The sequence below is a fragment of the Podarcis liolepis genome, assembly GCF_965112155.1.
Source record: "Podarcis liolepis genome assembly, chromosome: 7".
Taxonomy (NCBI): Eukaryota; Metazoa; Chordata; class Lepidosauria; order Squamata; family Lacertidae; genus Podarcis; species Podarcis liolepis.
This window is the reverse complement of record NC_139561.1, coordinates 54,677,678-54,702,829: the sequence shown is the minus strand read 5'-3', so window position 1 is coordinate 54,702,829 and position 25,152 is coordinate 54,677,678. Positions and strand designations below refer to the sequence as shown.

The 25,152-nt window shown below is 45.9% G+C and overlaps 1 protein-coding gene across 2 annotated transcripts in view; it reads left to right on the top strand.

Annotated features, from left to right (window-relative positions):
* ST3GAL2 (ST3 beta-galactoside alpha-2,3-sialyltransferase 2) overlaps window positions 1-24,180 on the top strand; it is a 37,083-nt gene extending 12,903 nt beyond the window's left edge. For both annotated transcript variants that reach the window (XM_083515114.1, XM_083515115.1), the window contains exons 2-7: window positions 8,008-9,266; window positions 14,635-14,828; window positions 16,577-16,756; window positions 17,342-17,387; window positions 17,914-18,033; window positions 19,640-24,180. In XM_083515114.1, the coding sequence (XP_083371240.1) occupies window positions 8,937-9,266; window positions 14,635-14,828; window positions 16,577-16,756; window positions 17,342-17,387; window positions 17,914-18,033; window positions 19,640-19,813 (1,044 nt within the window). In that variant the 5' untranslated portion in view covers window positions 8,008-8,936 and the 3' untranslated portion in view covers window positions 19,814-24,180. The remainder of the gene's footprint in view (window positions 1-8,007; window positions 9,267-14,634; window positions 14,829-16,576; window positions 16,757-17,341; window positions 17,388-17,913; window positions 18,034-19,639) is intronic.
* The last annotated feature ends 972 nt before the right edge of the window (window positions 24,181-25,152 follow it).

Here is a 25,152-nt window from a genome sequence, read left to right as displayed (position 1 = left end):
ACTCATAATAGTTTTATTGTACCTAGAATATTTTTGTATATTTTTAATTGATATGTATTAATTATTTTAAGCAGTCTTGGAAATTTTATTGACAGGTGAAGTATAAATTCCTATAAAAAGAAATAAATAATTGTGGTTTTTTCTACCTATTCTGAGGCATGCAATGGTATTTTGGTAGCCAAGATTTCTTGCCAAACTAAACTATATCGATTTCATTGACTATTTCAGATAACAAGGTAATCCTAGGATCCATTCCTATTAGGTATCAAAGTATCTTAGCAGAATTTACAAAACATATTGCTGTCACTTCCATATATTGCTGTCACTTCCACCTCCCCCACCCCACCCCAGGTGTGTATGAAGCTATTTAGCAAATTTGTGTGTTTGGACTTTCTTAAGAGTGAAGGCATAACTTACCTTTGTTCATTGAACCTGAGTGCCCAGGTCATTCTTATTGCTTAAGAACTTTAGGAGTGCCCCGCTGAATCAGGCCAAAGAGATGGGTCCCAGGAAATGGCAAGTTCCAAGCAGTCCTGACCAATCATTTGTTTTCCATGAAACACCTCAGTTTCTCAGCTAGTAATTTTACCACCTGTAGCCAGGACTCTCCTTCACTGGAGGCTTTTAAGTGGAGGTTGGATGGCCATCTATAATGGGTGCTTTAGTTGAGATTCCTGCATTGCAGGGGGTTGGACTAGATGACTCAGAGGTCCCTTAAAACTCTACAGTTCTGTGAATTGTGTCTCAGTCTTAAAGCTAACTTCAAGATCTACCAAGACTAGCATCTAGCATTCTGTAAAATGTATGATAACCTTTGTAGCTATGAGCCCTGTTTACTGTAGGAACTGCTATCATCGACAGGCACGCTGTGGTCAATGTTAGCTTATTGTTCGTTTGAAACAGGCAACTTCAAAACTTCACAGCTGGAGGAGGGATAAGGAGGAGAGAGAGGCTGCAGGGCTCAAGCAGCCCTTGCGTGTGTAGCCCTTAACTTGGATGGCTGAGGTTTTTGTCTGCATGAGGACAGGGCTTTTTCATGGAATGTACTCGGCAGTTACCAAATCGGGAGTTTTTCATCAGACATACAATAAAAACAAGACAAAACAGATAAACAACCCTTGCAACAATTCCAACAAATCACAAAGGGCACACGTTTTGTATAAAGGTCATTTGTTAATCTGAGGAAGGCAGGCGAGGTGAAGAATCTTTAATATCAGAGGTCGCAGGAATGTCTGGGAAGCAAGGCAGCTGGTCTGCAGTTGAAGTCCGGAGTGAACAATAGGAGACCTTTGGTTCTCCTCTCAGAATCTTTTGACTTTGAGACCTGAGTGCATCCTGAAGCTGTCACTTTTATGCCACTGAATATCATTCAAGCAATTTATTGCACTATAAAATAATTTGCATATACAGTGGTACCTTGGTTTAAGAACAGTCTGGTTTAAGAACGATTTGGTTTACAAACTCCACAAAACCAGAAATAGTGTCTTGGTTTGTGAACTTTACCTCGGTCTAAGAATGGAATCCAAACGGTGGAAGGGCACCAGCGGCGGGAGGCCTCACTAGGGAAAGCGTGCCTTGGTTTAAGAATGGTTTTGGTTTAAGAATGGACTTCCAGAACAGATTAAGTTTGTAAACCAAGGTACCTTCCTCTCTTTTTTTAAAAAAAATAATATTTATTAGAAGTTTAAGAATTACAGAAAAAAGAAGAAAAGAAAACAACAAAAAATTTGACAAGACATACATTACAATACATTAAAAAAGCATAAAAAACAATACAATACAGCAAAAAAACACACAATAATATTAAAACACACATCCAATGTTCCATATCTTTATCTTTCATTTACTTGTTTCATCGACCTCCTCACACCTCCCTTTTTGTATTCTAATTTAATTAATTGTTTCAGCAAATTCTTTCCATCTTTCTCAATTTTTGTTATATAATTTATCTTAACGGTCTAACCTATTAATTAACTCAGCAAATCCTTTCCATCTTTCACTATATTCTGTCATTCAATTTACCTTAATTTATTTTAACTTTATCTTACCATAAAAAACCTTAAAACTTAATACTTATTTGTACATGACTCCTTATATCATTTCTACTAAAGCCAAATAGTTTCATTCCAACATTTTTCCTAATACTCGTTAATTTTAGACTAATTCTCAAAATAATTTTTTTAAAACTTTCTTCCAATCTTCATCCAATGTCTCTTCTTCCTGGTCTCGGGTTTTGTCAGTCCTTCTTGTCCATTCCATCTAGTCCATCAGCCTGGTGATCTTATGTCCGAGGCTCTTAAGTCTTTTCCATGTCCCTTCTGCAGATCATCTTCTTGTTTATACCTGCACTTTACTTTGTCTTTTGTTGATCTTTTTCTTAATTTCTTTCCATTCTCATTGGGGGGTAGGCCTCGGGGGAACTCCAATCCAAAAATATCTCCATCTCCCCTCAGCAGATCAGCCCATTCCCCACAGTCCCATTCCCCACAGTCAACGCTGTAATCCAGAAAGTATTTAAGAGCATGTTTCAAAGTCCCTCCAAAATTAAGAGCCCTCACAACTCCAGACCCCCCCGGTCCACTCCAGATTCAAACTTCAAGAACAGCGGCTTATGCTCCTGCAAGGCCTCGAGTCTCTCCATTTGTGTTACTTGAGGTTCAACAGCAACCTCCTCCATTATCTTCTGCACTTGCACTTGCCCTGTCAAAACAGGTTCCTGGGTTGGTTCCTGAATGGTTTCTATATGGGTATTCGCCGTTTGTCCAAAGTTTTTGACTGCAACAGTCATCAAATCCATCTTCTCATGCATCTGCTCCAGCAAAGCGCTTGTCTTGCAAAAAGCAAGCACCAAAACTTCTTCTAAACACATTTTTATTCAAGGTCAGAGTCTGGTCTCACGATCCTAATCTCCACAGCTGTGAAATCCCCAGATCGACTCCAGCAACAATTTAACAAGCTCCCTCTAGAGGAGACAATTTCTATTTGTCTCCATCTTTTGAAAGCAGAACCAACAAAAGAAAATTACTTTCATTTTTCAAATATTTTGTTTCTTTTGAATTCAAAAGGCAACATTGGAATCAATTTGTTTCTCTTTTTTAACTATCTGTCAAAAGACGTTCCATTCACAGACAATGAACTTCTCCATAAATTTCTGTCTCTGACACCCCGTTCCCAGGTTTGAGACGGTGGGAATTTATCTTTCTTTACACTCTCTCCTGCAGGCTTGAACAATAAAAAATCCCCCCCCCCTTTTCTCCTGCTTCCAAGAGGGGTTTTGGTGGTAATAACTGAAGGAGATTTAGACCTTTATATACGACTTTCCAGACTTTAGCTTGTAAAGTTTTTGCTTCAATCTATTTACAAAAACTGGAGGCGGACTTCCTGTTTAGAACCCTCCCGCTTCAGTGCCAAATTAAAATGTTTCTTAATCCAATTTCCGTTCTACTCACGGGTACTTGTTTAGAGTCCAATTGTCCACAGGAAAAAGTCAGCACTCTCCGGCAACGGCTGTGCGGCTTCACTCCGTAAAAGTAGCGGTTGATTCAAAACACCGCGCCACTCACCCCACGTCACTTTGGATCCCTGAAAAAGGGTTTCCCTGCGAGTAGGGGAGGCGCTCCTGGTGTCAGCCGAATCCCACGTTCCCAGGCTTCCTCCACCTGGGATTTTTAAAGGTCCCTGCCTTCGCCGCGGTGGCAAGACCCGATTTTCACAGAGCGGGTTCCTCTCGGTCAGAGGAACTCCGCCATTGCCGATGGCGCTAACCCAGAAGTCCTCCAAGGTACCTCCCTCTCTCTCTCACCGTGTGTGTGTGTGTGTGTGTGTGTGTGTGTGTTATACAGAAACAATTGACACAGACTTTCATAAAGCGCACACTAGCAGTAGCTCAGTTTCGAAAGTGTGGAAGCTTACAGGCCAAGCTTGCCAGTTCTAAAAGCAGAGGCAGAAATGCAAAGCCAGACCTAGATGGGGTAAAATTGGGCAAGTTGGAGAAAGAAGCTTGAAGCAAGGAGGAGTGACAGGTGAGGTGAGGAGATGAAATGGATGGTGACTGGGGCTGTTTGCTGCCGGAAGAGAAATGGAAGTTTCCAGAGGAGGAAGAAGGCTTTTGGGTATTGACTTTGTGAGGCATAGGCATTAGGTAAGATTCGGGCAAGAATGGAAAGAAAGCTGTGGGAGACTTGGGGGGCATGGCTGGCGAATGGGCAAGTTATATACCAGCAAAAAAGCAGAAGTGCAGATGAGGAAGGAGCAAAGGGCAAAGCAAAGAGCAGATCTCCGAAAGCAAGATTGGGGAAAGGGGGGCTGAGAGTGAGCTAAAGCTGGTAGTCCTGTAGGAGAGAGATTGGGGGCAAGAGGGAAAATATAGAATTTGGCCAGCTAATGGTCCATACACTGTGGCATTCATCACAGTGGTTTAGTCATGCTGGCCACATGACCTGGAAAGCTGTCTGTGGACAAATGGGAGGTGAGCACCGCTCCCCATAGTCACCTTGGACTGGGCTTAGCCATCCAGGGGTCCTTTACCTTACCTTTTGCCTTACTTCTGCAAAGATGAAGACTTGGTGGTGGGGCTGAGAAGAGACAAAAACGGGTTTCCACACGTAATGTCGTTGTTTGTGAAATGAGTGAGGTTTCTTCAGGGGTTCCAAAGGTTCCCAGCTGCTAAGGCAAAAAGCAGTTATTTTTATGCCCAAGATAAGGGTTTCATGATGTAAATAAAAGCAAAGACTTGCAATCCATTTTTTCCTGTCTACTCCAACTCCCTGGATTCAGAGATTGTTTCCTTGGTTAAAGGCCTTGGTCCAACAAAAGAAAGGGTAAAACCAACCTGTGCTGCAACCACCCTTTTCTGTTGCTTCTAAGTGGGGGACTTGGTTTTTCAATTTAACAAGCAATTCAGAAGGAGCCACAGGTGTGGGGGCTGAGACAGTGTTGTAGATGCTCCTCCACCAGGCTTTTGGTTATGACTCAAGCTGCTCCAATCTCTTTGTATGCCTAGAATTTCAGCTGCCATAATCTCAATCAAGTTGATCTCATAACAGTGGCTATATTAAAAAATAATACACCAGGAGACTCACTGACTTAAGTAAGGGGCAGCTTCATTAGGGGTTGATTCTTGTGAAAAGCAACATGCTTGCTGCAGAATGAATAGAGCATTGGTCAGAATAATGGACATACTGTGTGTTTGCATGTAAGTGGGGCAGACAATGAAATGCAGAGGCTCTTGTCCTTCTATTGACAAAGTCGGCCTTGAACTCTTGCCAGTGAATCCTCTCTGTGAGTTTTCTGTTTGAGCCAGAGGAAGACTTCCTTTGTTTTAGGGAAGAAAAGAATCTGTGTCTTTTCCTATTGCAGTAAATTAAACAGATTCTTATTAGGAGTCCTCCCCTCCTCCCCTAACAGAGTTGTGGGGCCTCTCAGCCTCATATATAACAGCGTAGTGATTTGACCCTCTCACTGGTACATTTGTAACATAAATTGGCACCTCACTGGAGGGTGATTTTAGGAGTTAGCATCCTCTTCGGACCTGGAGCTTAAGGACCACTTAGTAATTCTAATTTATGTTTGCTCAAATGAATCGTTCTGAGGTGTCCCCCCTCAAATTTGAGGTGCTGTGTTCTGGAGACTGTTGTGCAATTGGTGATCAGCTGAGTGTGGAAATGTCATTGCATCTAACTTCTGGGTTTTTCCACATCTGCCTGGAGAGGTTCTCCCTAGCTATTCTAGGCTGCACCAACAGAAGCACTGTGTCCACATCAAGGGAAGAAATAAAAGGTAAAGGTACCCCTGACCTGACCGTTAGCTCCAGTTGCGGAAGACTTTGGGGTTGCACATTCATCTCGCTCTATATGCTGAGGGAGCCGGCGTTTGTCCACAGACAGCTTCCGGGTCATGTGGCCAGCATGACTAAGCCGCTCCTGGCAAACCAGAGCAGCGCACAGAAACGGCGTTTACCTTCCCGCCAGAGCAGTACCTATTTATCTACTTGCACTTTGACGTGCTTTCAAACTGCTAGGTGGGCAGGAGCTGTGACTGAACAATGGGAGCTCACCCAGTCGCGGGGATTCGAACCGGCAACCTTCTGATCAGCAAGTCCTAGGCTCTGTGGTTTAGACCACAGCACCACCCACGTCCCTAAGGAATAGTACTGCTCTATTCTGTCTTGGTCAGATCCTACCTGTTGTACTGTGTCCAGTTCTGGGCACCACAATTTAAAAAGGATATGGACAAGCTGGGACATGTGTGAGGGAGGGTGACTAAGCTGGTAAAGGGTCTGGAAGCCAAGCATTGTGAGGAAATGTTGAAGCAGATGGGCATGTTTAGCCTGGAAAAGGGGAGAAGATTTAAGAAGAAATACAGTGGTGCCCCGCAAGACAAATGCCTCGCAAGACGGAAAACCCGCTAGACGAAAGGGTTTTCCGTTTTTGAGCTGCTTCGCAAGACGATTTTCCCTATGGGCTTGCTTTGCAAGACGAAAACGTTTTGCAAGTGTTCCGATTTTTTTCCGCTCCCCCCCCTTTTTCTAAGCCGCTAATAGCCTTTTAGCCGCTAATCCGCTAAGCCTTTAATAGCCGCTAAGCCTTTAATAGCCGCTAAACCGCTAATAGCGCTAATCCACTAAGCCGCTAATAGGGTTGCTTCACAAGACGAAAAAACCGCTAGACGAAGAGACTCGCGGAACGGATCAATTTCGTCTTGCGAGGCACCACTGTATGATAGGCATCTTCAAATATCTCAAGGGCTGTCACATGGAAGATGGAGCAAGCTTGTTTACTCCTGCTCTGGAAGGTAGGACCCAAACCCATGGATTCAAGTTACAAGAAAGGAGATTCTGAGCAAACATCATGAAGAACTTTCTGATGGTAAGAGCTGTTTGACAGTGAAATGGACTCCCTTGGAAAGGGTGGATGTCTGCCATGGATGCTTTAGTTGAGATTCCTGCATTGCAGGGATTTAGACTAGATTCTAGGATTCTGTGATTCTTTGGAGAAGTGTTTCAGGGAGGTGGGTTTGGAATACGGCTGTGGGTCATATTGTTTTGGATGCCATTGGGCAGTTTGAGGTGACCAGTCACTGCTTCCTTCCTGCCTCCTTGTGAAAGGGATGTTTATGAATCTGATACACAGCAGCCTGCAGTATTGGCTGCTGTTGGAGTGTCAGAACTGATCCAAGGCCAGGCTGGTTTGGGAAAGATGGGTTGTTTGTCCTATTTGATTAAAATAAAGGAGCAAGCTTAGTTTGTGGATGTGCTGTTCTTTTCTGCAGAATTCCAATATGTGATTCTAGGAGAATGACCAAAACCAGCTGGATGTCATGTTGTGGGCCAATGGCTGCTTTTATTTTAGAAGAGCATGTTCCTATCCCTGGGGTTCAGGCCTTACTAGCAAAAGGACATGATGCAAGACAGTGAGAAATGCAAAATTATGCCAGAAAGTGCCCAGAGCTGGGGGTGTGGTTCTTCTACTTTGAAAGGCAGTTCTAACTTGAAGCCTGACGCCCCCAGCCTGCAATACATTTGCACAACAGAGGGGGGTAGGTCCAGGAAAAGGGCTTTTCTTCAACCTTCTGCGTTAGTTCTAGGAGACCAGTGTGGCAATCTGAGACTTTGACCACAAAGATTTATAGTGGATTTCTATTCATGGCACAATTGATACAAGGGAGAGAAGAAGCCCATGGAAAGCAGTCTGCTCTTTTTGTTATTGTGGTACTCTGGGGTGCGACTGGCTTGAGCTATCTGTAGTGGTCCTTCATTGTCTATCCTGCAGGAGAGGACTATTTCGCACAAGTTCCCTGTTTCTTACAGGAGGGGAGGGGGGGTTGCATTGATCAGATGTTGCAACCAAGAATTTGCCTTCCCTGAGGGCTGTTGGAGCAAATTGGGGGGCGGGGGGGTGTGTGCCTTCCACCAGGCACCCTTGAGCTGAGGCTTCCTCCCTCTTGCTGACCTTTGACAATTCTTCTTTTACATATGTATCATTTTAAAATCCTCCTCTTTCTCTCCAGTTTCAGGGCTTTGTTGCAGCAGAACCTTTTCTGGGCCAGCAAGTGGAGAGGAAAAGATTGCCAAGGGATTATTTAAAAGCCTAAGCAGCTGAGGAGGAGGAGGAGGTTGAGCCACGGGGACACTGCACTTCCACGTCTGCCAGATGCCAAATTGGAGAGGAAGTTGCAGGGCTGAGCGGGAGCTGCGTCTGCAGACTGAGCGTGTGTGGCGGAGGGCGGAGAGAGTGCCTGGGACACCCAAGCGGCGGCTGTCCCCGGGCAGCGCTGATCCAGATGTGCAGCTGCCAGCTCAGAGGCGAGGTCCTGGGATGGGAACTGGCAGGAGCTTCCCGTCTGCTGGAGTGGTGGTGCTGAGGGAACGTGGCTCATTAACCCCGAGGATGGAGCTGCTCTGATACTTGGCAAACAGCTGCTTTCTCTTTCTCCGGCTGGGATGCAGAGCCTTGAAATGTGTGCCCAGGAGCAAACAGGACCATGGCGTTCTCCTTTGTATTAGGACAGGCTCTCCCCCTCCTCTCAGGAAGGAAAAGTACTCAGGCAGAGTTGGGGACCTAGTTTGCTGGGATAACCTGTGGAAACGGCTCTCTCTTGAGTCAAACAGTGGAAGAGAGCACAGGCTGCTCTTATTTTGCTCTTCTGTGGCCCAAATTCTGTATGCAAAAGGCTTGGGCGGTGCCATAGAGGTTGTGACTGATGTAAGAAGAACCCAAAGAGAGGCTACCTGGGATGGTCTGTTCCAAACACCTGCCTGCATTTTCATGACTAAGTTGGTCTCTGCAGCACCTGGAGAACTGTGAGGGTTCCCAGAGGAAGCTTTTGAGAAGCCAAACACTTTCTCTGCCAGCTTTCCCCCCTGCCTTTTTTTCTGTTGCAAGAGAGACACAGGCCAAGTGACCCTTCCTGGCCTTCCCTCCCCTCCCATACCCACCATGAAGTTTTCGCTGCGCTTCTGGTTCCTCTCCACGGCTTTCCTGCTCGTCTTCATCATGTCCCTCCTTTTCACCTACTCCCACCACAGCATCGCCTACCTAGACCCCAATGGGCTGAACGGCATCCACCGGGTGAAGCTTGTTCCAGGCTACGCAGGTATGCAGCGCCTCAGCAAGGAGGGGCTCTTTGTACGGAGCTGCACCTGTCACAGGTGCATGGTGGACGTGAGTGACTCAGAGTGGTTCGACACCCGCTATGACAGTAACATCTCCCCAGTGTGGACCAAAGAGAACATGGACTTGCCGCTGGATGTCCAGAGGTGGTGGATGGTGAGTTTTTTTGGGAGCAGGGACCGAGGGGTGGGGTTTGACATTCCCACTCCTATTACAACCACTTAGGGCAGCAAGACCAGGGCAGCCTGCTAAGTCTAAGCACCGTACAACAAAACTCCCAGCCTCCAAGCTGCTTAGTCTATATCCTGGCAAGGGAAATTAGGCTGGGAGATACTGTCTTAACTAGATGAGGCACAGTCCCTTATTTTGCACAATGATTCTTAAGCATTTTTGGACGAATTTGGCAGCTCTTGGTGTGCATTCTTCAAAATCTGTCTTTACGTACTGGTATATTATGAATGTAGATCTGAACACATGTTTATATCTTTGAGTCATAAGCTGACTTTCATAATCTTGAAACAAAGCTGCAGATTTGAAAATAAACTTTGAAAGTTTACACTAATGTATGAATAATGACCAGCTGCTCATAAAACTATTCTGTTTTTTCCTGTTTACCTTAACCCTTAACATAACAAGCCAGTTGGATGGCTGGAGCAAACCCCCACATATTTTTCATCTGTTCTTTTAAAGTAGGCACCGCTAAGGTTTTCAGTCCTTGCCATATAGGACCCTAGTAGCTGTCATCCTATAGCTTGCCAAGGCAATGTGGTTTTCTTTTCTTTAATAAATTTTATTTTTGCATTTTCTGTTTTATATAAACAAATGAATTAAATGCATAAACATATAATCACCTTTGACTCCCCCCCCCCAATTGTGGATCTTAATGTAATGATTTTCCCCTCTACATCTCTTTCATAACTCTATTCTTATAAATCCTTTGTCAACCCATAGTTCACATTTTTACAACAAGTCTTCTCTTACTTTGAGGTTTCCATCACTGCTGCACCACCTTACCATTGTTTTGAAACTGATTTCAAAATTCTCTTAGGCACAAGAGAAGGTCATCCCCTGTTCACCATAAATACTCCCCGACCTGCATTTGAATATTATTGCTGAGGTCTGGAACTATCAGCTCTTTAACCTGCTTGTTTTGCATTCATACTGTGACAATATCTTTTCTATATTAAAAAGCAGGTGCTTATTGTTTTCCTCAGTCTTTTCAAAATCTGTTTTTTCTCCTTATCTCCCTGTGGTTTGTTCAATATCAAATGTTAAGGAAGGGCCATAGCTCAGTGGGAAAGCATCTGCTTTGCATGCAGAAAGTCTGAGGTTCAATCCCCACCACCTCCAGGTATGTCTGGGAGAGATCCCTGCCCTGAAACCCTGGAAAGCTACCATTGCCAGTCAGTGGATGCAATATAGTGGGCTGAAGAAACCAAGGCTCTGACTTTATGTTCTGTGAGTACAGGAGAAGTTCAGCATAAAATTAAGTGCATCTCTATTTGCTTCAGTGGTGTAGATCTATCTACAACTGAGTTCCACCGCTTCCCAACAAATCACAGTTTATGTGTGTGTATTCTGTTTCATTTCCAAAATTCAAATAGCCCAAAATCAGAATTCTATCTTATGTCGAAATTAAATATCCGTGGAATGTTTATAACCCTTTGCCGTTCAAATATTATCAAATTGTATCCTTCATTTTTGTTTGAGAACCATAGTGGAGATGAATTGTCGTTGTTGTTCTCGTTACTATTAAAATTTTCTATGCCACCCTTCACCCATAATAACAAGCAAAAACAATACCCCTCCACTCCAAATTCATTTTGGAGTTTTTTTAAAAAAGATTATAATGTAATTCAAAAAATTAACGAGTTTCTTAGTGCTTCCCATCAAGCTCTCTGGTACTACTGCTGGTATAATTTACAGTGCTACGATTAATCCAGGTGAAATAGCACCTTGCCTAGAAGTGATCACTATGTAGCAGGGCTTCTCTCCCTAAAGGCCAGAGGGGACGCAGTTCCTGGGTTGTCTTAGTGAAGGGATGACTAAAAGTCACATTAAAGCCTCTCCCTAGATCTCTGAAGTTTTAAGAGTGATTTACCTCCGGGCACCCCTCCACCACCCCAAAAATAAAAAAAAATCCTGGGATTTTTTGTTGATTCTTCCTTTTAAGTTCCCCTAATGCAGCATCAAATTCTGTCCATTCCACATTTTCCATGTCATGGACATCATCCAAAAGCCCTTCTTCTGGTACCAGGGCCATTGTGTGGCTAGCAGTTGACTGCCTTGGGCTCCTTTGGGCGGAAAGGTGGGCTACAAATGGAATAATGAAACTAATAGTGTGTGCTCAAGTAGCAGCTGACCAGGAGTGCATTTTATCAGTTGTACATGGCAATATGGCTCCCTAGACGTGGAAATCTTGCCTGCAAATCTTAAATACCGTATTTTTTGCACCATAACACTCACTTTTTTCCTCCTAAAAAGTAAGGGGAAATGTCTGTGCATGTTATGGAGGGAATGCCTACAGGTAGCATGCCTACGGATTTTCCTCCTCTAAAAACTATGTGCGTGTTATGGTCGGGTGCGTGTTATAGAGCGAAAAATACGGTACCTATTATTCAGCATCTGCAGACAATGCCTTGCAACTCAGTCTTCCAGGGTCAAGCGACAAAGATGGTACAGGCACCATTTCATTGAAAGCTGCTTTGGTTTGCTTTTGTCCTCTGCAGGAGTTTTCCCTTTAGCACAAGAGGAGGAGAAGCAGAAACCTGCAGTCTAAACAGAGCCATGACTCATGCATGTGCAGGTTGCCTGGCTTTTGCCTCCCTCTGCCGTTTGGGCAGAACCAAGGTTTGTGCCTCTCCAGATGTGTTCTTAGTTTGGGTATTGCTACTTGAGAAGAAGCAACCAGCTCCAGCCTCTGCCTGGGATAGCCTGCTTCTTCTTCCTCTCCTCTCCTTTTGCCCATCCAGCAGCACCATCTGTTTGAAGAAAGCTGCAGAGCTTTTTGCTGAGTGACTGAGGCTGGATTTGCTGCAGGGGCTGAACTTCTCACCTTTCTTAAAAGGCCCAGATTGGTGCTTTCTTTGTGTAACTGCGAAGAAGAATAAGGAAGCAGCAGGCCAGCTGTTCCTTGCCTCTTGCCTTGCCATCTCTCTCTTCCAGGAATGTTTCCTTCACCCTTGCCCAGCCTAGTGTCATCCATTTGTCAGGCTAGCTCAGTTGGTGGAGCTAGGGCCATGAGTTTGAGCCCCATATTGAGCAAAATATGCCTGCATTGCAGGGGTTGGACTAGATGGCCCTTGTGGTCCCTTCCAGCTCTACAATTCTATGGTTCTACAGTTTCTACCAGCATGGCTTTGCTGGCTGAGGCTGATGGGAGTCGTAGCCCAAAGCATCTGGGTGGGGAGGCACCAGGCTGGGGGTGGCTGGTTTGCTCCTGCCAGGAGTAGCTCTCCAGGGTCCTCAGCAGAGAAGGGCTTTTCCTAGTCCTGCTACCTTTTAACTGGGGATTCTGAGGAGCCAGGTGAGGATACCTGGGGGGGGGGGAAGGCACCATCCATCCTCTAAGCACCTCTGGCACTGGGAAGAGCAAGAGGCCATATGCAAGAACCACTTTCTGCCTTCCTGAGGATATGATGAAGAAGAGTTTGGATTTGATATCCCGCTTTATCACTACCCGAAGGAGTCTCAAAGCAGCTAACATTCTCCTTTCCCTTCCTCCCCCACAACAAACACTCTGTGAGGTGAGTGGGGCTGAGAGACTTCAAAGAAGCGTGACTGGCCCAAGGTCACCCAGCAGCTGCATGTGGAGGAGTGGAGACTCGAACCCGGTTCCCCAGATTACGAGTCTACTGCTCTTAACCACTAAACCACACTGGCTCTCAATATGATAGCTGGTTCTTGCTGTATAGTTTGGTCTGTGTCCCTCCGGCCACCTCTGCAGAGGAGAACTTTCTCCTTCTTTTTGAATTTAATGTTTTGCAGGTAAACAACCAACCAAACAGAACAGAGCAACAACGCAGCCTATTCTTATGTCATCAAGGGAGTCGAAACCATATCTCACCATTTGTTGTCCTCCAGAGACAGTCGCCAGTCCTGGGAATAGTCTTTCATTTCTTGTTTTTAACCAAAGTCAGTTCTCCAAAGATTTAGCGGAGAACTTTCTTAGGGCCTGCTGCAGGAAAGGCTGGCCCCCAACCATTCCGCCCCACTGTTTCTTTTGTCCAGCAGAATGTGGACATGCAGGGCAGAATTCCCAGGACCAAGAAGTACACAGTGCTTCATATTCTTCTTTGGCTTCTGCACATTTCTGAATATACAGCAGCAGGAAATGCCATCTCACACTCTGCTTTTCAGCCTCCCATCTCTTGTAACACATCTCCCCCACTCCCCATTTCTTTATTTTTCAGTTTCAAAAAGCACATATAACAAGCAATCCCCATATAACCCCCAAGAAACATTCCGTGAATATGCAAAGTAAATGCTGCAGTCAAACAATAAGCAGGCTAGTACAATAGTTCATGGTTGATTATGGCAGTTAAGGGTCTTCTACTCTCTGTTTTAACAGATTGTCCCAGAGTAAGGCATGAGTAGCTGGTGGTGGGTGGACAACGTTGTCCTTTCCACTGTACTGAAATCCACCTTACAGTTCCTCTTGTCTTTGTCTTCCTGAGCACTCTAAGATGTTTCTCCATGAGGGTTATATCCCATAGTCTATACCACCATGCCTCCAGAGTTAAGTTAGTAACGGTTTTCTAATATTGTCTAACTATTTCTAGCTGCAGACATTAAAAAGATTAGTAGTAGGTTCTTAAATAATTAATTCTTATGGTCATCTGTAAACAGATTTAATAAAGCTAGCCTTGGATCAGGTCGTATCACCTGTCCTGTAATAGAAGAAACTTCTTCAAAGACTAATTTCCAAAATAATTGGAAAACAGGTATGCATTCACACCACATATTGCAGCACACCTTGACTCCTGGGGAAAAAGGCTTGTTAATACCCTGGATTGGATCTTGATGTTATATTTGTATGTTGCTTTTTCCCAAATATGCTTGAGCTAGTGCAGCAGCTCACATCAATCGTAGCCCCATCAAATTTCATTTTGTCAGAATAACAAAAGCAATACAATATATATCTGAAATTCATAAAAGAAAATCACAGAAGCATATTTCATATCAGGGACACAGTGATAACAGCACTGAATACCAGGCCAAACTATCAATCACCTCTGCCTAATCCAATACAATTTGTATCACAAGAAGCGAATAATATTATTGTAAAGGGATCTCTGCTCTCTCTCAAGTCTTCAGCTCCTAGGATGTGTTTGGGGGAAGCTATGGTGTTAAGCTGGTCCGAGTCCAGTTTCAGAGCAAGCTGTAAATGTAGACAAAGAGCAGCATGTCCTTCTCCTACTCCCATGTGTGAAGGATTTAGTATACCACACTAACTAACACCAGGCTGCTTGGTGCCTGTGGGGTGTTCACTTTGGCCTCATGTTGCCCTCTCCTTTCCCTGCAGATGCTACAGCCGCAGTTCAAGTCCCACAACCTGAATGAAGTCTTGGGGAAGCTCTTCCAGATTGTCCCTGGAGAGAACCCATACAGCTCCCAGAACTCTCAGCCGTGCCGCCGCTGTGCTGTGGTTGGCAACTCGGGCAACTTGCAAGGCTCTGGTTATGGCAGGGAAATCAATGGGCATGACTTCATCATGAGGTGAGTGACTGGGAGGGCCAGATCCCTCTGTGTCTTGGGCTGTCTTCTCTCCATCATTGCTGGGCTGGCTCTTGCATCAGAGAACAGCAGCCCGGCTAACATTGGGGACGAAAAAAGCAGCAGCAACAGCTGGCGCTGTCTGCCTCTTCCACTCCAGTTTCTCTCCCTGCCGAGAAAGGAGGTTTGACTCCCAGGCCCTCTTGCCTGGCCAAGTGACCATCTGACTTCTTGGCGATTCTCTGTTGGTCACCTTCAGCTACCCCACCAGCTGTCCAAGGAACAGATACCTGTGCTTGCGTTTAGTTGCTGCTGCCTGAAAGTTTCCAGAAGCTCTGCTGGCATTTGGGGTCTGTCACTCTGCAGACATTGCTTTGCAATTTGAAATAATATGAACTTGTATCTGAGTTGGCTCAAAACAGGACTAAAGTGGCTGAAACTGTGTCCCAGAGAAAGGCCTGGAAAGTTGACATTTCAACTGGAAGCAAAGGAAAAAAACAAAAACAAAACATTGATGAAGTTGGACAAGCTTGGGCCCCAACTTTGTTAGTGTCTTGACTCCTCGTCATTGTTTCTGGTGGCTGCTCTTGAGTCCCCTGAACTGGGTAGTTTTCCCTTGAATGCATGAGGTGGGATGACCTTCTATCACTCTGACAGGATTGCCTGCAGTGCAGAGTCAGTTCAGGTGTTTGGCTGCAGGTCAATATGGCATTTGGATGGTGTTGTTAAGTGGACACTTGCTTAATCGTATTCGTTCCTCCATCTCTTCTCTCCCGCTTTCCCTCCAACTCCCCGCTCCTTTCATCTCATGGCTTTCTGCAGTTGTAGCCCTGTATGTAGGGGGCTCTTGTGTTCTTGTACAGCGCCTAGCACATGAGATGCTTTTGCAAATAACACATAAGTGGTGTGGGGAACCAGAGTTCTCATTCTGAATCCAGCTGACTGTGGAAGAGCGGTGCCTTAGCAGTGTCTGCCCCACCACAGCACCCCTTTCTGGATCCTTTTTTGTCACTATAAGAGCTTCATCCTTCATCACCTTGCTGCCATCTAGTGGCAGATCTCTCAAAAGGCAGCTTGAGGTGAAGCATGCTGCAGGTTCCCGGATGGACAGGGTTGCCAGCTGCCCGCTCTGGAATCACATCTTGGATGGGACTTGGCTGCCTCCTTTCTCAGTGAAGCAAAACCCAGGGGTCTTGCTCCTTGGTTACTATAACTGGGCCTAATGTTGTGATTTTGCCTAACTTGGCAACTGGTGGGTGATCCAGGACTGAGCTGAAAAACTTTGCTCCCTCCAGTGTTTGTCGGAGATGGGTGAGGCTGAGTTCTGTCACTGTTTGCATCTGAGGAGAGCTAGAGTCAGCAGTGTGGCTGTTTTCATCAGAATTGCCCCAAACTATAGGGCTGCAGCTATTGGGATGGGTAGGATTACCGGTAGCTGCATCTGCTGTTGCAGAATATTTGGGCTTCAAGGCGATGCAAAGGAGCCACCATTTATAGTTATAAATAGTTATAAAGGCACTGTGATTCTACACTGTATGCTGTTATCACTGCAATGTAAAAACTGTGCAAGTACCCCCCACCCTCAAAATAATATTTTTGTGTTCAGAGGCTAGGTTGAGCTGCAACACACACACACACACACACACACACACACACACACACACACACACACACCTTTTTGTAATAATGAAATGCTCCAGACCACAACTTCAGCAAATGATTCTCCCTGATCCCCTATTCTTTCCTTGCAGAATGAACCAGGCCCCTACAGTGGGCTTTGAGGCAGATGTTGGGAGTAGGACAACCCATCACTTCATGTACCCAGAAAGTGCCAAGAACCTGCCGGCCAACGTTAGCTTTGTTCTCGTGCCCTTCAAAGCCCTGGACCTGCTGTGGATGGCAAGCGCCTTGTCGACGGGCCAGATCCGATTGTATGTATCCTGCATTGCAGGGGGTTAAGCTTGGAAGACCCTTTGGATACCTTCCAACTCCACAATTCCATGATTCTATCCCACCCAGTGAGGCAAAGAAGGACAGCCCTGGCCAACAGGCACCGTGTCGTTTCCTGGGGATGAGTAATTCCCATTCCTGTGCCTTCAACCCTTTCTGGACCTTTACCAAAAGATTGCTGTCTTAGGTAGCATGCTGGTCCCACCCATTTTTATTTTTCAGTGTATGGCTAAACATTTGAAAGCAAAAAGTTGCTTCCAGGGTGTAAGCAGAATAGACAGTCCACACTTGAATGTTGTACACAAAATGAGGGGTGTAACATACATAAAGGTAAGCGCCAGAGCTGCTGGGTTCAACTTCAGGTTGGTCCAGCCCCCAGATTTTCACGGTGGTGTTCCTTGTGTCTGTTGGCCCCTCCATGCCCCCATCTTCCTTTAAGAGTTAATATGGAGATGTGACAGAAAGAGGGGAGGGCAGAGGGAGCAATTGAGCAGAGCATCTTTTTAGCAAGAGGGGGGCAAGGAGCATCTCATTCTCATTCTTTCTCCCTTTTGCTTCTCTCATAGCACTTATGCGCCCGTGAAGCCTTTCCTTCGGGTGGACAAAGACAAGGTAAGTCTGGCCCTCATGGGGGAGAGGGAAGGGATGCTCTGAAAATATCCATGTTGGCTTCATCTGCATGGCTATTTTCTAAATTCTCATCTCTCTTAAGATAACTTGAGAAGCAAGTTTTTTGGTTTTTTTGGGTTGGTTGGTTCTGCTAAAAATACAAACAGTTCTTGAATACTATATGCATTGCTATACACATACACACTCCAGGTTTCCTAAGGTAATCAGATACATTTTTTAAAATGGAAGTCGCTCTGCACCATGAAGGGCAACTGAGCATCGAGCAACAGCCATGAGTCCAGGATTACCCCCAAGCTGCTTATGCACTCCTTCAGAGGGTGTGTAACTCCATCAAGAGCAGGCAACTTCCCAGCCACCCAGTCTAGGGAACCACCCACTAACAGTGCCTCAGTTTTTTCCTCTGGGCTATGTGGACTGAGACTGAAATACTCAATGGCCATGTTTCGGGGCTTCCCACAGAGAAAGCCCTGCCTGTTGTGATGTTGTCTTCCGTGATTTGTGTCCTTAGGTTCAAATCTACAACCCAGCTTTCTTCAAATACATCCATGACCGATGGACAGAGCACCACGGACGCTACCCTTCCACGGGGATGCTGGTCCTGTTCTTTGCCTTGCACGTTTGTGATGAGGTGGGTTCTTAAGTAGCTGGAGAGGCTTCCCAGCCTGTGAAGAGAGATTTCATGTTGAAGAGAGAGGGCCAGTACCTGGGATTTGGCAGGCTCCTCTAGTCTATTTAACAGGCTGGATGCGTGTGTGTGTGTGTGTGTGCGCGCGCGCGCGCACACGTGTGCCTGTGTGTGTTTTAAAGGGGAGGCAAGGGAGACTGAATGTAAAAAGATGGGCCACAGTTCCCGACCACTCAGCACAGAGATTCAGCACAAGGCAGGACCATGGACAGGTCTGCTAGTTTTACTTAATTATACGGTAGTACATTAATTAACACACACACACACACTTTTGGACATAATAATAAAATATGCTGTAAATTGAGAGATAGAAGAGATTATAATCAAACAACCTGATGGGGACAAACAATGCTAGGTGTCTTCTATGGCTGTGTCCACACTGAGACGTCTGTGTGTATGTGGGTTGCTCTTTCCATGTGTGCATCTGTGAAGAAAAGAGTTTGGATTTGATATCCCGCTTTATCCCTACCCGAAGGAGTCTCAAAGCGGCTAACATTCTCCTTTCCCTTCCTCCCCCACAACAAACACTCTGTGAGGTGAGTGGGGCTGAGAGACTTCAAAGAAGAGTGACTAGCCCAAGGTCACGTGAACACATTTAAATTTATGCATCTAAAATCTGTATTAGTGTTTCCCATCCACGCTAGTTGACGGTGTTGATGGATAGTATTTGTGCTCCATGTTGCAGTCCTCTCCCACCTAATGTTCTGTAAACATGAGGCCCATGGTTCTGTAAACATGTGCACAGGTAATCATAAAAGGGGGATGGTGAATCAATTTATTGTTCCAGTTACAGATAGGTAGCCGTGTTGGTCTGCCATAGTCAAAATAAAAAAATTCCTTCCAGTAGCACCTTAAAGACCAACTAAGTTAGTTCTTAGTATGAGCTTTCGTGTGCATGCACACGAAATCTCATACCAAGAACTAACTTAGTTGGTCTTTAAGGTGCCACTGGAAGGAATTTTTTCAATTTATTGTTGAAATACAAGTTTCCTACTATGCCAGATTTGCACAAAAGAGCAGTGAAAATTGAATGTGCCCATTTGGCTCCAAGCAGGGCAAGTGTGTGGAGCCTCTCCCATGAAAGGCCTGCCACTTCCTCTCCTCTCCTCTCCTCTCCTCCCCTCCCATTATTATTATTATTATTATTATTATTATTATTATTATTATTATTATTATTACTAATTGAATTTATATACTGCCCTATACCCGGAGGTCTCAGGGCATTTCACAGAATAAAATCAAGACATAAAAACACAAAACACACACACACAAGAAAACAACCCAATAGCCCCCCCCCAAAAAAACACATTTTAAAAGGGCATAAGATGTAAATCAGATTAACCAAAGGCCTGATTGAAAAGGAACGTCTTTGCCTGGCACCTAAAGGTGTATAATGATACGGTGAAGCCAGCTTTGCAAAGTCTGGTAGTCATTTGCACCTACAGTGCCCCCCTGCCACTGTCTCTTAGTGGGTAATCCCACTGAGTTTCACTTCAGTGGATGTTTCCCTTGCTGACAAGGACCCTCTCTTTTCTTTCCCTGGCTGTAGGTGAACGTTTTTGGGTTTGGGGCAGACAGCCGTGGCAACTGGCACCATTACTGGGAAAACAATCGCTATGCAGGAGAGTTCCGGAAAACTGGGGTGCATGATGCTGATTTTGAAGCCCATATCCTTGATATTCTGGAGAAGACAAACAAGATTGATGTTTATCGTGGCAACTGACCCCTCCAGGCTGCTGTGTTCCAGCACTGACTTGGTGACTAGCCTGCAGGGGATGATGGGCCAGGTGGTGTGGCCAGCTACCTGTTGGGCCTGGGCTGAGCACTGGGTTTCCCCTGAACCCATCAAGATGGACCCTGGGAAACCTGCGCCCCAGGGAGGCCCCAGGGAGCAAATGAGGTACACTGTTTCTGAAAGCAATTGCAGCAGAAAGATACTCTCAAAGGGGAGTGACGGAAGTGTGTGTGTTTTGTTGGTCCTCTCCCCTCAAATCAAGAGGATTTTCAAACAGAACAAATCAAGTTTTGAGTATGGCTAAAAGGAGATATATTGCTGCACATTTTCTTTCTTTGAATGAAGATAAAAAGTAGGAAGGGGTGCACAAAAGCAAAGGTGGAGGAAATCTACCTGGTGGCTGGCCAGGTTTGGCTGCTCTTTGACCAGTTCTCGGAGGTCTGCCCTTCTGAGTCTGCTGGGAAGCCTGGACACTGACTGGTTGCTAAGAGCGAGGCACTGCAGGGCTGCCTTTGAAGCTGCAACTGGAAGAAGCCCTTACAGTCCAGAGAGACTCCGCTGTTGTTATTTTTTAAAAAAGCAAATGAACAATCAACTTTCCTTTGCTAAATGGCACTTCTCACTTCCCACTTTTGCCCAGGGAAGATCCTTTTTTTGTGTGTCTTCATTTTGTACAATCAGGTTTAAAATGCAGAGAGCAGCTGGATTGTATTTGTTGTTGTTACAATCAAGTAAACTCTGGAAGATTTTGCTTGCGGAAGCCAAGTCTGGGAGGTGCTGCACCTACGGAAGACTCTGTTGTTCAGCACCCTGACTCTGGCAGGTGGTTATGGACACAGGCGGTTTTCAGGGAGCCGGTGCCACTTGGGACAGGCACTGCCCCCTTTATGCTAGAACCTAAGGGGAACCCATGCCAAAGCCACCCGAGTTTCAGACCCGGTGACTTCTACCTTTCTCTACCATTCATGGCTGTAATCAAGTTGGCCGCCATCTTGGGTTTGGGTGAGCAGGAGGTTCCCTCTCATGGCAAACCGTTTCTTGTGATCTCAGAGCAGGGTGCCTGCATGTGTTTGCCTACTCTACCTCCACCTTTCTGCCCCACCCTTTTACTCAAATTGTTTCAATGACGGGGGGGGGGGGGAGCCAAGGAGGTGGCCCCCAGTCTGAAAGGACTGGCCAGCTGCCTCCAGATAGTCCGGACCTTGACTGAAAGAACTGCTTGCTGCCCCACCACCAAGACTCCCTGCCATTGGACTGATTTGTGTAGCTAAGTCCCTGCAGATTGCAGCAGAGAGAGAGGGAGGGAGGGAGGGAGAGAGGTGGTTTGGAAGGGTGGAAGAGCACCAGGCTGCATTGTTGGAGGGTAGCAAGCTAGCTGAAGGGCAGAGTAGGAGGAGCTAATTTCCTTCTTGTTGAGTTTGCTTACTTGCCCTAGAAGCTAGGCTGGTGGAAAGCAGCATAGCATGTGGAGAGCTGCCTAGTTTCAGGGTTTGTTTCCCTTTTCTCAGAATCATATTCAGATGCCGCAGGGGTTCTTGCTGGTGAGCAGAAAGAAAGTCAGGGGGCGGGTGAGCCATGCTACTCAGGAACATGTCCTTCATGAAAGGAATCTGGTGTTTGCGTCAGCTGCCTTTGGGCAATTGAAGAGGACTGGCTGTCAACTTGCCAGCCCTCTAGACCTAATCTTTTCCATTCCTGAAGGCTTCCAGGATTTAACCAACACAGGTATTGCACACAGGTATTATTTAATGTTTTACTGTTGGGCTGTGGGCGAGTTCTGCTGAAATGTTTTATAACCACTGAAAGGAGCAGGCAGACTTGTCCTTTGAACAGAGCCCTGTGGCATCCTCGCTTCACACTGTCCATGGGTTTGCACTGGCCTTGCCTTTTAGTTGGGGGCAGGAGGCTTAGGAAGTTGGGCTACATTACATTTCTTGACCTTGGAAGAGAGGAGAGCGGGGGCAAAGGCAAAGCTAAAGGACTTCCCTCTTGTTTGAGCATCAGGCATTTGCGGGTATGCAGGCCAAGACCCCAGGCACCAGCCCTCCCTTTTCTCTGCCCTTCAAAACTGCAATCATACCAAACAGTATTGAATAAGTATTTCTTTAAAAAGAAAAAAAGATGAGTTGTGTAGGAGGGAGCAGCCCTAAAGGGGACCAATCCTGACTCCTTGTGGCAACAGTGACTTCACTGCACAGCCTAGAAAACCCTGTATCTTCCTCTTTCCTCCTGTACCTCCCCCACCCTGTTTACATGCCTCTCAAGAGGGTTGTGTGTGTTGAGGGAGTAGAGCACATTAGAGACCAGAGAGATGCTCTTTGTTTGAACCGCAAAGTCTTCTGCTAATGAGCTTCTTCTGCCATCTGGATGCTGAGAGGCAGCAGGACTGGCCAGGCTCACTGTGCAGCCTCCCAGCTGCTGTGTTGGTCAGAGTAAAAGGGAGCAAGTCTGTTTCTAGAAGAGCATCGACCAGGCATGTACTTCTAGGGGGGCAGCCATCCAGGCACCACCCTCCAGGGGTTTGAGACTCCTCCAAGCCAATACTGCCTCATGCTGCTGTGGCTAAGAGTCCAAAACCCCTGGAAGGCACATCTGGTTGGGCAAGGCAGTCTGGAGCCTCCCTCCTGCCAGCTGGTTGAGGGAGCAAGTGGCCCACCTGTTCTTTTTTCTTCTTTCCAATACTTTCCTAAAATCTCTGGGCCCTTTTTTTGGGGGGGGGGGAATAAATTTTGAGCATCAAAGAGTGCCTTGACTTGCCCTGCTGGCTCCCTTGGACTCTTTCCACTCGCTGGTGGTTTTGACTGCTATGTGCTTGCCTTTTTTCCCTCTGTCTCTCCCTTCCTGCTGTTCTGTGTATGTGTGGAGAGGTTTTGCCTGAGCGAAAGAGCCAGCTTGGAACAAGGCAGGCCGCTGCCTGGCTCTCAGCAGCACCTGCATGGCTGCCTTCTGATGGGGGTGATGGGACAATCTTTCCAGGCCACTCCACCCCTGGGCCTTCAGAGCAGCAAATATTCCTCATCTCACTCTGTCACTTGGAAATGGAAATCTTCCCCACCCCTTCCCTCTGCCTCTTTTGTAAATGGGTTGCAATTATTCCTGCTGAATGGCTTGAAAGAATCTCTTCTGCCTCTTCAGCAGCCTGGTCACTTAATGCCTGCAGGAGACAAAGCTGGTAGGTTGTGATGGGTGACTATATCCAGGTAGAACTTGTATGGCAGAGCATGAAATGTTGTGCAACTTTGGCCAGATCCTGCCTTGCCACCTGCCTTCTCCTTGGGACCATCTCTGCTCCAAAGAGAAAAGCTCCTCCCTATGAAGGGCTCTGCATCCTACATTGCCGAAAGTGAGCTGTGGACTGGCAGGATCAGAGTTCTGGTTGTGTAAGTGGCCAAATGAATGTTCTCAGTTTGCAAAGATTCTTTAAGATGCTCTTGCTGGGCATCTCTGTTGGCTGAACCCAGGTCCCCCCCATACACCTTCAGTGAGGTAATTTCCACTTGACTTTGGTTTTGCCACCTGGTCAAAGAGTCCTGCATCTCTGAGCCACCCTCCCCTGGCTCCTACAAATGAGCTGCCAGCTGGACACATGGCCAGCCCATCCATAGGATAAGGCAAATGGTTGTTCCTGGTGGATCATTTGCAAGGGAGCTTCCCACTGCTGCTGTGACACGATTCCTTTCTCCACAGTAGCTGACCTTCAGTCCCCAGCCAGCAATTTTGCTGAATAACGGGGGGGGGGGGGTAGAACTTTAGAACTGCATGGAACAATCCTCTGCCCTTTCAGAGTTGCCAGTGGCTGAGTTGGACGTCGTATGCAGTGGCTGCTGGCAAACCCCAGGACGGTTTCTCAAACCAGCAAAATGGTCTGAATAGAGGTTGCAGGTGTGAGAGGTGTGCCCCATGCGTCTCAAGGGAAGGAAAAGTCTGGAGGAGGTCTTGTGCTTTCCCCAGAGTGATCAGAAGGACTCCTGCTTAACTCCCCCTTCTGCTTCCTGAGCTCCACAGACTGGGGTAGACTTGGAGGCCTGGACCATCAGCTCCCACCCATGGTCCAAGCCCCAAGACTTCCTTTCTCCTCCTCTGAATGAAAGTTCTGCCTGCCTCCCTATCCCTTCTGCCTTGGGCTGCCTCTGTAGACAAATCTCTTATAAGCAGCTACTTATAAACTAAGGAAATTATGGATCCAAAGCTGTTTACCCTCCTTTTCTAGCCTACACTTCACTTTATCAGTATTACATGCACTTCTGCTGCCTCCGTTTGTACTTTTTGACTTCACATGCCACAGTTGGAAGAAACTGGATTTATTTTGTGTTCTGTTGTACAAAATAAAATCTGTACCTTTTTCCTTCTGCTGATTTCTGCAGTGGCTGTGTGGGTGGAGCTTTTTTCTTTTCCTTTCTGTGTTTGTGTTTCTGGCCCCCTAAGCATCTCCCAACCCAGGTTATTGTTGCATTCTGAAGGTAAAGGAAGGACTTGGCCAGCAAGACTCTGGGAGGAAGGGCACATAATAATCTGCCACACCCTGGCCCAGGTCCCTTTTATTAACAAAAGAACTTTTAACACAGCATTTGTAAGAACCAATCAGATTTCCTCTGAGCATTTCAAAAAATCCCCATGTGGGACAAAGTCAGATCAGAGAAATCCTTTTAACTACAAAGAAATTATTTCCTACTTGAGCATGCATACATGGTTAAGCTAAATGAACAAGAACCAAGGAGGAATGCATTTAGGAAACCCTTACCATCCCCAGGTATACTCTGTTCCTGGCCATTAAGATCTATATAAAGATTAACAAAAGCTATATCAAAGCTGCCTCCTTATCTTTATGACCAGGACACCTGGTGAAGCAACTGGTCTGTGTACAGATTTGTCAAGCCTAGAGAAAATGGGGCAGAGATGCAGAGGCTTGTGGGATTGATAAGAAATAATGTGAAATGATTCCAGCCCAGTTAAAGCAACGCTTTCATCACTGACACAATGGCTTGCTTCATTTTTTCATAATTCCTCATAACAATCCCACGTGACCACTACAGGTTATCAACCATCACCTGGGGGTAGGGAGCAGCCAGGCAGCCTCTCAGGTTGCACTTGGTGAGCTGACATTCATCTTCATAGATGAAGGTGTGATGGTGTAGCAGAAGTCATTAAAAAACCCCACACACATTTCCTAATCTTGGAACTGCATTCCAAAATTGTCTCTTAATAGATACTGCTGCATCCAGAGATATAAGAAGTATTAGAACTGGCTTATTTCATGTATTTTCCTTAAGTCTGAACTGACTTTTATATTGAAACACAGAATGTAATTCTGCAATCTCAGCTCTTGT